The sequence below is a fragment of the Biomphalaria glabrata genome, chromosome 2 (genome assembly GCF_947242115.1).
Source record: "Biomphalaria glabrata chromosome 2, xgBioGlab47.1, whole genome shotgun sequence".
Classification (NCBI taxonomy): Eukaryota; Metazoa; Mollusca; class Gastropoda; family Planorbidae; genus Biomphalaria; species Biomphalaria glabrata.
Window position 1 is genome coordinate 20,664,903 of NC_074712.1, and position 12,957 is coordinate 20,677,859.

Here is a 12,957-nt window from a genome sequence, read left to right on the forward strand (position 1 = left end):
CAGCGGTGAAATCCACGAAAAAGACAATGGTCCTAACGATAGTCCCTTGTTCAAATCCGCCAGCTGTTACCCCTGGTCCTTCTATAAGAGGACTAAAGTAGGATTTAAGAGGCTTCGTTTGCGGATGTGCAATAGTTACTATGGGAATCAAATTCCATTATAATTTGATTCTTATAATTTTAAATTTGGTTTACAAGACAATGCATGAGTTACGCTTTAGAGATAAATATAAAAAAAAAAACAACGTCTGGTATTATTTAATCCACTCCAAACTTGACAAGTTTATGTGCTGACCTTGTGCTCTAACCAGTAATTGCCATTGGCTACATCCAGCTCTAAAGAGTAGTTGTAGGCCAACAAGACGTTTTCAATTGGTTGACAGTGATAGAGAGATAAATCTCAAATCCATTTCACTGACAGTTCCCTTGCGTCAAGTCTTTCCGCTACAAAGTAGTGCATTGATTTTCTTTTTGCACTTCAAAGATTTCCAAAAATATTTATGTCTAAAACTGAATATACATGTATATTTATAAAACTGACTACATTTTGCAAGCTAATTGTTTCTATACAAGAATCGGGATTGCAAACTGGTTAAAGCTCAATTTGTATTTATTTTATGACAATATTAAAACATGTGCCACTTATTATTTAAGTTATTTACTTTATTCAAATAACATCATTTATTTTAAACTTATGAAGTCGCTTGCCTTATACAAGCCAAATAATTGTTTACTACAAATCAAGTCATTTACTTCATTAATGTACTTAATACAAGTTAAGTCTTTTACTTAATACTCGTGAAAACATTTACTTAATACACATGTAGTCATTTTTAAATGTAACTATCCAATCTTTTACTTTTCCTATAAACAGTTCACAAATTTGTGTTACTTTGTGTCCTGAAGTTTAGTTTTTGTCTCTGTTCATTGTACGTCAGCCAAATCTATAAAAGCATTCTCGAATTCCCGTTTTCCCTGGTGTGGATGTCAATTCAAACTTTGTACAGGGCCGGCTTTAGATAATTGGAGGCCCTAGGCGAAGTGATTTTGTTGACCCCAAATGAAATAGAAAAGTAAAAAAATAAAAGGTGAAAATTTTTTTTTATCTAAAAACGAATGTATTCCAACAATAATATTGGGCACAATTTTCGCTATTTCGGCTTAAAAAAAAATAATGTCCTATGCGAGGCCCAAATTGGATGACCCATAGACCTCAGAGGGTTAGGGAAAACAATTTAATATTAAATGCACGTATAGTTAACACAGGGGCGCCCCAGGGGGTTGTGACATCGCCATTGTGGTTCATTTTGTACACCAATGATTTTCAATCTGATAGTCCTTTTTGCTCCTTCACAAAATTCGCTGATGATGCGGCTCTTCTTGCCCTGCTCTCAGAAGGTCAGATGTAAATAAGTATTTCAGAGAAATAGAACACATGGGAAAAATGTTAAGATAATTTTTTAAATATTAAATGTCAAAAACAACAACAGCAACAACAAAGAAATGATAATCGATTTTCGTAGGGAAAAGAAAGGAAAATGATATTGTTTCTGTAGCTGGAGAGAAACATTGAAATAGTGCAAACTTTGAAATACCTTGGTACTATCTTAGACAATAAATTAAATTTTACTTCAAATACTGATTATATCAGCAAAGATTACAAATACATAGAAAAATGTCCTCATGGCCTTGGCGATGTTTTATCACGCTCACATCTGCAATATTTTAAGATTTAATATCACTGCCTTGTATGATAATCTGAACATTAAAAATAAAAAAAAAAGCTTCATAAAACACTAAATACTGCTGGTAAAGTCATTGGCGAAAAACAAAACCCATTTGGGCAGCTGTTTGAGAAAAACATTCATAAGAAAGTTAAAAAGATTTTAGACATAAACAAAAAAATCCTAAAAACATATATGAAAAACAACAAAGTGTAATTGTATCAATTAGTTTGGATCAGCCATGTAATTAAATTTGTAATAGATCTAGGCCAACAAAATGAATAATATTTTTACTAATTGTTTTTGTTTAGCGCTTTTCTTGCTTTTATGTTTCTCAATACGCTGTGATCCTGTCACTTGTCTGGACCAGTTGGGAAAATGGGGGTGGGAGAAAGAAAAGGATATCTGTGTGGATTTTACCGTAATTGGTTTTCAAAAGCATTTATAAAAAAATTTTCATTATCTTTTTAGTTTACGAAATCTAAACGGGACGGACGGACAGACTGACAGACGGACAGACATTCCACACAAAACTAATATCATCTTTTATCCTTTCGGGGGCCGCTAAAAAAGGAACGACTTGAATTCGAACTCTCTCTCTGTCACGCCTCCCGGCAAAGTCGTGGTAACCACTCTGTTAATAAGGTTCTTTTACCAAGAGAAAATTGTAAAGTTACATATTGTTCGTTACAATTTAGGGCGGCGACCTATAAAGGGGACTAACTCAACTTATACCACTACTTTAGTCAAGTAAACCTTTTTTCCCTTGTTCAATATAAAAAAATAATTATGTAAAACAATAGTTAATTAACTGTTTATTTTAATTTTAATTTTGTTTTATCAGGTAAAAGAAATTATTATGCAGAATTTTAGCTTAATACGAGATCGGATGTGGGAGAAATAATGTGTACAAACTTTTAACCAGAAGACAGACAGACATAGTTGATATGATCTTTGTTAAAAAGGTAGTACGATTTACTACCATAAACATGTATATAGATCAGTGAAGAAACATTTCTCATTATTGAGCTCTATACTATTTTGTTATTAAATTTGACGTCCAATTTTAAAAGCTACGTTTCATTTGAATGCGATACCAGTTTGTGGCGCACCGACTTGTCCCCAGCACACCAGGACTAATGCGGTGTTTAAGAGACTCTATATCTCACGGGACTGCCACCTCAGCCCAACGCACTCTCATTGCCTTGCATTCATGTCCCGGACAACCAGCGTCCCAGGGGTGTGGACTTCCGGTCTGACGAAACAACAAAGAGATGATGTTAACAAATCACAACACCGACAACGTCAACATCATGAATGGAAAGGATGTTTTCTTGATGTCGACTTCTTGATGTCGACTTCGTGATGTTTTTATTGGATAGGTCTCTAAAACAAGTGAGAACATTTATTCAGACCATAAGTGAATCTGATTATTGCTTTAATTGTATTATACAAAAAACAAACAAAATTATCAACACTATAACGGTCAGATTAAAAGAAGGATTTCTTCCCAAAACCAATCCTTATAGTTTCAACCGGAAGTACCTAACCCACCACAGTCTATATTTAGCTTTGTACGGGATCTCCTCAATGAAAAGATAAGACAGCAAGTTCTGTGATCTTTAGGTTGAAACTGTGAAGTTTTGTAGATGTTCCTACATGGAGGCCACATCCGTGTAGGTTGAAACTGTGAAGTTTTGTAGATGTTCCTACATGGAGGCCACATCCGTGAAGTGCAAGATGTTTGGTGTATCCGATGTGCTCAATACCAAAGTCATGATAAGTAAAGTATTTTAACCAGCTGAAATAAATAGTTTTGCTTTTTTCTAGCACGTGTAGAATCCAGTTTGAAAAACTCTTCCATTTGTAACTCAAAGTCATTTGTATTTTATAGTTGGCAACATTGACTTGCTATGTTTGGACATTGTTTCTGTGTGTCTATTTAGTTCAGAAAGTTTCACAATCTTCCTCTTAAAATTTGAGTTTTTTTTCTCTTTAGGTTACATTACATCGCCACCACATTTCTTCATCTTCATTAGGTCTCCTTTTTGTCTCTTACTGAACCGTATTGCTAGAAGAACATAGATGGGACCTTCAAAATTGTTTGTTATGTATAATTTGTATTTGTTGGTTCTTGTTTTTTTTCTTTCTATTTTGTATTTCCGTGTTACCATTATTGTATCAACAAATTTACTTTTTGTGTTTGTTAATGATTTTGCTTAATACTTTGGTTTAGGTTATAATTCAAAACTTGACCTTTAACAAAAAATATAGTTAGAAAAAAAGGGAGGTTACAGCCAATAAATAAAAACAAATATCAACAACCTTTCGATTGTATTGCTTCCAAGAAAATTTCCTATTTCCAACACAGACCCACTTCATTGTATTGGCAGAGATGGAACATTTTACTGACTCCCTTCGTTGTACTGACCCTGTTGGAACATTTTATAGACACATTTTATTGTACTGACTCAGTTGGAACAATTTATAGACACATTTTATTGAATTGACCTAGTTGGAACATTTTATAGACACATTTTATTGATTTGACCTAGTTGAAACATTTTATAGACACATTTTATTGTAATGACCAAGTTGAAACATTTGATTAACCCAACTCATTGTACTGACACAGTTGGACTATTTTATTGACCCACTTCATTTCGCTGACCCATTACTCTTCCCATTTTCGTTCTGCATTGCTTCAAGGCACACACACCAACTGATAACTCAACATGTCTACGACACAGACAGAAATGAAGCCAAGAATCAAGCCAGAAGTGAACAAGTCTTGTTCTAATGTAGTTCAACAGACTCACTTTATTTCTTGTATTCCTTAGCCAGAAGTAAAACAGAGACACACTGACGACATAGACAGAAATACAGACAATTTGTTTTTCTTATCATAGCAAATATTTTGGTAAGAAAATAAGAAAATATTTTGTATCAATGTATACACGTTTTTTTTTTGGGATGTTTCTTGATGAATCAAATGTGAGGAATGATGTTTTAGATGGAGAAACTGCTGCATGGTATAAATACTCGAGACAGCAGTTCTCAAACTGGATGTTAATAATCTATGACACATACATCACATCTTTGTGCATCTATCATAATGCATGAGATGAGTGGTTCTCTACTTTGTAAACTCGACCCCCCTCGAGATACCCACTTCACTTTTTTTAAGCAGTTATCAAAAGAATGGGATAGAAACTGGCATACTGAGTCCAAAAAGCTGAGAACCCATGGTTTAGATGGCGCTAAAAATGATATTGGTATACGGAGTTTCCTCCCCACCAGCAGGTACAACCAAGATGTAAATGACAGCAGACGTAACCTTCACCCCTTGCTACAGCACCATTATGAACTATGATGCTTGGACCAACGTTTCATGTAACGAACTATCTGATTGGTTGAACAAATGAAACTGATGAATATGCCTTGCATTGCAGATTCAAAACATTGTGAATGTTTACTGTTTGTGGTGATTTCTAATGTAGCATTCATATTGTGGTGTTTTCTAGGAAGTGACAATGTAATTAAAAATACTTTCACTTGTTAAATGAAGACTTAGGAAACCAAATACTAGAAACATTGTCCACAAGTCAAAATATACGAAAGACATTAGGATTAATTAGCACGAAACCTTAATACACAAAAAGTTACATTATTTAAAGTAGATATTTATATATTTTTATAATATAAAAGAAAATATATTTATTTATAAAACATGGAAAGATTATTTCAATAAATATATTGATACAAAAATAATTTAAGTCCAGACACAAGAATTTATATCAAACAACATAACATTGATCATAACAAGATGAACAACGAAAAAAAATGCTTGCTCTAGCTCTATCAATCAGAGTTTTATTGGTCAAGTGTTTAAATGCTAGATGCGGCTTGGGTTAGTTGAACTTTGATGTTATCTCTTTACAATGTGATAATTAAACACTCAACTTAAGGAGTCAATGTTGGGTAAAGAGAATGGCGTTGACAGGCAATACAAGCCAATGAGTAACCAATGCTGTTCATGGCTTCGTGGAGCCAAAGAAAGCCAAAACAATTTCGAAAAATGTTGACATCTGCACGTTTAAAGATTTCACTGATTGCACAAGTTTCTAGAGTTGAACCGTGGTTATCTAAAGAAATTGAGAAACTGATCTAAACAAAAATTGAAAACAATGACTTTTTTCCTTTGCAGTCTACACACAACTTTCTAACAGCAGGCCAGCTCTTTTAAATTTTTCTAAAGATCTTTATGAACTAAAATTGATTTGCGTTAATCTCAGCGTCCATAGCAACAAGTAAAGTAACAGCCATCTAGCAAGATCTATTTTTATTACTTGCTAAATGAGGTTTCCATATAAAAAAATCATTTCAGCGTTTATCTTTGTGTCTACACAGAGTTCTTCAGGTAGCAATGTCAGAATTAGCAATTCACATAAACAGTATTTCTTAAACATTAAGTTCAAAAGGTTATAGAGCCCAGGTCATCAAGTAAATCAAACATTCTGATCAACAGTTCAAAGAGTTACATGTACAAGATCTTGTACTATCCTTTTTGATTTGCGTTCTATTTGTTAGTGATGAAAGCGGGACGCTCTAGCTGACTTTGTACATTGTAAACCAAGTCCATTGTCAATGCTGATGGTCTGGTACCGAGAGAGGTTTGAGCGCCTTGGTTGCCTATGTCCACACGGGAAGTGAAGATATAGACATACTAGATATGAATGGTCTACAATAAATTGGTCACTGAATCGTTTCCTTGGACAAGGAGAGTAACTCTGGTTTCTAATACAAAGGCGAACATACACATACGATTTTCCCACTTTGCTGGCCTAGTCTGACAAAAAAAAAAAAAGCCCCACACAGAAATGGAATTTGAGGGTTAAACAAATGACAATGTCTACAGTTAAGAAAATGAAACAAAATGAAAGGAATCATAAGGATTAACACCTTGCAGCATTGTCCCGACCATCTTTTCATCTTCATTTCTCCATCAATCACATAGTAGTAGTAATACAATAGATTCCACAATACACACTCCAACGTAACTCTCATGCCTTATCAGTTCACAGCCAACAAAAAAAGGCTTACAACAGTTCAGTTAATGATGGGTATCTCCCCTTACAACCAAAACTAATAAAAGGCTTGCAACAAGCCCATTTCTTTTTATTTATTTATTATACCACTAACAATACACATTGGCTTAGAAGAGCCCCACTATGTAATGCTTACTCACAGCCAGTAAATATTGGCCTACAACAAAACAATTGATCATTACTAGCTTAGAACACGGCAGCACAAAAAGCCGGCAGCACAAAAAGCCGGCTACTCAACAAGCCGCTCATGTCCAACACATTTCAAGAAATGGGAATAACACAGAACTTGAAAAAAAGTTTAAAAAATATATTTATATCAGTACAAAAATTCATATTTTTTATATTTCTATGTGCTGCATATAACACAAGGCAACAAGCAATACAAAAAAAAAAAAAAAATATAAATAAAAATAAAAAATTAGCAATTTGAAAACTTTGTTAAACCATAACCAAGCAAATTTTTTATGGTTAAATGGTGAATTAAATTACACAAAAGTACATTTAAAAAATACGATTTGGGTAAAAAGGAAGGATACAAAATAAAAAAAAATGAAAGGTATAAATATAGGATGAGGTCAGTACTTACAATGGTTTAGTAACAAAAGACATAAAATGTACACTATTTCAACTACAAATTGACTATTGGAAAATGTATTTTATATTATAATAAAGATGAAGGTCTTGTGTCAGCATAAAGCAGTTAGGGTCTGTGGTTCTAGTGGACTACAAATGGAAGAATGGCTGAATGGTGTTGACTTGAAGGATTGGAAGAGATTGTAGCAGAATAAAATACATGGATAAGTCTAACTACCGAAATGCCTTAAGCTGATACTAATGTTTATCAATGGATGCCTAGTTCATTAAAAAGTGTGAAAAGATCTGTAACTGATCCAGGTATTTCCTGTGAAGAGTTTTGAGCCCACCTGAAAACGGCGAAGACTAATATCATATGTTGTTTCTATGTGCTAGGATATGGTGTGGGATTCCTTGGAAAGTTAGTTGGCCATAAGCAGGTGCTGCACATTGTTGGAATAATTCACGGAAGCAACATTGAAGCCGTCCGTGAAGGACTTGTGACCTTCTGGGGAGAACATGTTCATCTTGCCCAGAGAGCCAGTGTGCGACGAGCTGTTGGACAAGGGCGAGTTGAGGCTGGGGAAGCCGGTTGGTCGTCTGAGATTAGTCAGGGAACTGGGTCTAGATATTGGGTTCAGGGAACTGGGTCTAGATATTGGGTTCAGGGAACTGGGTCTAGATATTGGGTTCAGAGGGGAAGAAGGGATGGTGCTTAGGTTCGGGTTGGACTGGATGAGGTCTTTGAAAGTAGGACCGTTGCCTGCAGGGGAAAGATGCGGGGACAGGTGTGGGGAGGAGTGAGCAGACGACAATGCTGATGAGCGATACATTTCAGGGTAGAGACTTGTTGGAGACAGCTGCTGTTGCTGGAGATGGAATTGTGGTCCGTACGGTAACGAAGGAGACATCTGCTGCTGCTGTTGTTGTAACATCCTCTGTTGCTGATCCAGCAGGAATTCTACTCTCGGGTCACGCGGTGAAAGAGATCTGGGCCGCTGAGGACCGGCATAACTCCTCTGTTGCTGCTTAAAGTAGTTACCGAACTCTGTGGGGGACAGTCGATTGGGGCGTTTCACTTGAGTTTTCAGCTTTGTGGAACCAAATTTGGTCTGGGCGAACATGGCGGCTGTCATGTGCTGTCGGTGTAAGTTTCCTGCTCTCGGCCCTACGAGCGAGGGCGGAACAATGTTGGGTGACGCCATGGCCGAACTGAAGAGGTTGGAAGATGGGGATGTAGCTGTGCTCCAGGTGCCAGGAGGAACAGGGGAAGATGGAGAGAGACTCAAGTTGGATAGAGAAGACGAAAGGGAATCGATGGGCTGAAAGGACTGGGTCGAATCTGAGCAGAATGCTGCAACATCTGGAGTGAAAGCCAAAAGGTCTGGCGTAAAGGCCTGGTGGGACTCTGGGGTGAAGGTTTGAGCTTCAGGGTTGAAGGTCCTGCTGGCGGCCTGCACCTCCCTGTCTACATTCTCGTTGCTCTCCTCATCTTTACGGTCAGAATACAAGACCTTAACAGGACCTTTCTCTCCAATTTTATAGCTGACCTCTGATGGGTCAATCCACAAGGTAAGATCCTCAGGAAGATAGCTCCTGACCTCGGTTATATCAAGCCCGGCTTTCACGGCAGCGTAGACCAACACTGGATCTACTTCGTCTCCATTGCCTTTAAGACATCTGAATCCAGAGCCTTTGGAGGGCTGCTCAGGGTACCAATGGCCTTGAAATTTCTCTTTCAGCCCGACCTCGAGCTCTTCCCCGAAAAGATCTACGCGTCTTCTGGGAAGCTTGTTGTAAAGGTACGAGATGACGAAATTCAACGCTACGGAAATTTCCACATGCATTTTGTTTTGTTTAGACTTCGACTGTATTAACACAGAAAGCGTTCCAGAGATTCACTGAAAATGTCTCTATAAAATAGGGTGATGTTTCAGCGACCAGTAGATATATATGAACTTTTCTCAGCGAAATAGTAGCTCTAGATTCTACTCAGTTTACGAAGACAGCTGTTGTCCTTGGTATCTATCTTATTGTCACTGGCGATTAGGCTTGACGTCACACAGCCACTGAGAATCAATGGAATGACGTTATTTGTAATATTTGGTGTTCGTCTCTGGGCACACGCTCCAAGGGTAGATAATTTTACTCGTTGGAACAGAATTCACGTTGGCAACATCTGGGAAATAGAAGAAGTTCACACTAAATAGAACAGTCTAGTCAATGGACTAACATAACACACTAAATAGAACAGTCTAGTCAATGGACTAACATAACACACTAAATAGAACAGTCTAGTCAATGGACTAACATAACACACTAAATAGAACAGTCTAGTCAATGGACTAACATAACACACTAAATAGAACAGTCTAGTCAATGGACTAACATAACACACTAAATAGAACAGTCTAGTCAATGGACTAACATAACACACTAAATAGAACAGTCTAGTCAATGGACTAACATAACACACTAAATAGAACAGTCTAGTCAATGGACTAACATAACACACTAAATAGAACAGTCTAGTCAATGGACTAACATAACACACTAAATAGAACAGTCTAGTCAATGGACTAACATAACACACTAAATAGAACAGTCTAGTCAATGGACTAACATAACACACTAAATAGAACAGTCTAGTCAATGGACTAACATAACACACTAACTAGAACAGTCTAGTCAATGGACTAACATAACACACTAACTAGAACAGTCTAGTCAATGGACTAACATAACACACTAACTAGAACAGTCTAGTCAATAGACTAACATAACACACTAACTAGAACATAGTAGAAACATCACCTTTGACATCATGATGTATGTCGTACACACCCAATCCACATAAAATAGACACTGTAGTCAAGTCATTCTCAACTTTACAATAAGTGTTGTTTTAATGGAGATATCGGTTCTTTGTAGAGTACCAACCTTATAGATACTATAAACTTTATGGATACTGTGTACTCTATAAACACTATAGATACTAGCAAATGTTTGGTGAGTTTCAATTTTTAAATAGGCCAATATAAAAAAATTCAGTAATGAAAAATCAAATGTCCTTCAGTTGGTACAGTCTTTACAAAAAAAAGAACATTGACTTATGAATGGTAGTGAGGCCAACATGTCTCAACCTGGGATACTGGTCCACCCACAGGATGAGCTCCCCTTTGTTTTGTTTTCTGACGTCACTTCAGAAATACAGACATCCTTGCCTAAATGTCTTGCAGAATGGCGGGCAGGGTTCAAACTTGGGACATTAGTGACGATAGTTTCAAGAACCATCAACGTACCAAGGGTAAACAAGGTGCCTTGATGGTACGTCTGAGTGTGAGTACTTAGAACTCAATAGACTCCACAAGACATTGTATCAGAGATAAGAAATGGACCAAACTAGAGAATAAATGAAACGAAGGACACATACAAACCAACAAACAAGCGAAATATAAAAAGTAGCTTAATATTTTGTTCAAAAATTGTGCAAAGTTTCTATTTCATCCGAGAATGGGAAGTGGACAAAATAATCTGTACAAAATGTGTACCAGACAGACAGAGGGAGTTGATAGAAGCTTTGTAACTACGAAGACAGATTAACGGACAAGAGACACGCTTCAGTAGAGCTTAGGACAAGACGTATTTTCTAGATCCAGCGACGTTGGACTGTGTCCATCTTTCGTAATAAATAGTTCTATTTCAACGAGGCCATAGCATTAGAATCTGTTGAGTATTGTATTGTCATTTCATTATCATATGGAATATTTGCAACTCGCAACTCAATAAAAAATACAACCAGCAACATCTCACATCTCAGACCTTCTCAACAGAACTTGGCCAAAGATCGATTTGATCCTTTTAACAAATATACATTGGATTGGTTAACAAAGATCTATTGATTGATTGATAGTTTAAAGAAAAGATTTATGTAACAAAGCTGAAATGGTATAGATCTTGCTAAATGTGTCAGAACTTATTGCAAGAAGAAACAAAGTGAAGATCCTAAGTGACAATAAATATGTCCGCCAGTTGCGTCATAAAATCACGGCGTTCCTTTCAGGCAATTGGAACATGTGACCAGACCACGAGTCCAATGTAGACAATAAAGTCAAGAAAGTGCTATCGCTCTACGTACCCCACACAAAGGTCCAGCCTGTATACATTTAGATGTAGTCCAGTGTACAGTAGGTACCAGTACAGAGAACATGGTGTCACTGCACACGCCTCTTAGTAACATTGACTTTATAAGGAACGTGAAGCCGACATCATGCGAGTGGGAGGAAGGGGCTGCGGGCAGAGTCGAGGGGGCTAATTTACCCCTCACCCTGATATAGTAACTTGTCTCACTCCTCTGTCTCACCCACACACACAAACAATCTCTCTCCCTCTCCCTCTCTCAAAGTGTTTCGAAATGTTTAGTTGTTCAACTATCAATAAAGTCGTGTGGTCCAGTAAACTGGTCGAATCCAAAAACTATTGCCACCTGCTGTATAGGGCACAATGTCCCATGATGTGTGTGTGTGTGTGTGTGTGTCTGTTGGTATGTATGTATACATCTATTTGTGCTCTCGTTTAGATCGCTTGAGCCAAATCTATCTATCTATCTATCTATCTATCTATCTATCTATCTATCTATCTATCTATCTATCTATCTATCTATCTATCTATCTATCTATCTATCGTCTATCTATCTATCTATCTATCTGTCTATCTGTCTGTCTGTCTGTCTGTCTGTCTACCTTAGTATTGCTTATCTTACGGTCCTAAGTTGACTTTTAATCTTGTCTGTTAAAAAACCAGGAAAGTTGAAACCTCTTCAGTGCAGCCGCTTCTGGATTGTGCTCAAGATGTTTCAGTGTTAGCGCCGACCATGAAATAGACCGCATTGTCTTATGTCACTTTCAGCAGACGGAGAGAAACTTGACATTTGGTTTTCTTATCAAAGAATACACAAACACTCACACAACACTCACAACACACTCATGCATCTGGTTTTGTAGATAACCATTTTTTTTTTGCTAACATATTTAAAAATAATACACAAACAAACATACGCACACATGAGCAAACCATTGCATCTTTATGCACTTAGAATCTACTAGTTCCTTAGGTACATAAATAATAAATATATGAATGTCAGAGAGAGAGACAGAGAGTGAGAGAGACAGAGAGTGAGAGAGACAGAGAGAGAGAGATAGAGAGAGATACTACTAGACAGATGCAGAAGTACAAGAGAGTACATTGAGTTTGAAACAAAGGGATCGCACTCTGAATACAATCATGAAATTCCATGAACTTTTCAGTTTATAATTCTTAGTTCCCTTTTTATCAAGCGAAACTTTTAGAATGTCTTATATTTAAAAAAAAATCAATGACTTTTCCGATTCAAAATAGTTGGAGTAAAAACATAGAAATAATTTCTGACATATTGCCGTCAGGCAGAGATGTTGAGAGAACCTCCACAGTTTGAGTGCCCATATGGTAGTGATTTTTTTTTGGGTCTTGCCAACTGACAAGAAAGAGTTCCTATAGGAGGCAGCGTTAGCGTTA

The 12,957-nt window shown here is 36.8% G+C and overlaps 2 protein-coding genes across 10 annotated transcripts in view; both read right to left on the reverse strand.

The window, feature by feature from the left end:
• Nucleotides 1-3,067, reverse strand: part of LOC106055673 (60S ribosomal protein L3-like) — a 185,617-nt gene extending 182,550 nt beyond the window's left edge. Inside the window, exon 1 of the mRNA XM_056022043.1 lies at nt 3,061-3,067. Within this exon, the coding sequence (XP_055878018.1) occupies nt 3,061-3,062 (2 nt within the window). The 5' untranslated portion in view covers nt 3,063-3,067. The remainder of the gene's footprint in view (nt 1-3,060) is intronic.
• A 1,456-nt stretch (nt 3,068-4,523) lies between these two features.
• Nucleotides 4,524-12,957, reverse strand: part of LOC106070319 (protein Tob1-like) — a 50,526-nt gene continuing 42,092 nt past the window's right edge. For 6 of the 9 annotated variants that reach the window (XM_013230193.2, XM_013230194.2, XM_056022039.1 and 3 more), the window contains one exon: nt 4,524-9,583. In XM_013230193.2, coding sequence (XP_013085647.1) covers nt 7,827-9,251 — 1,425 coding nt within the window. In that variant the 5' untranslated portion in view covers nt 9,252-9,583 and the 3' untranslated portion in view covers nt 4,524-7,826. Of the gene's footprint in view, nt 9,584-10,218; nt 10,395-11,542; nt 12,055-12,146; nt 12,517-12,957 lie in introns of those variants that run through there. The other 3 variants (XM_013230192.2, XM_013230195.2, XM_013230196.2) reach the window with 3 other exon arrangements.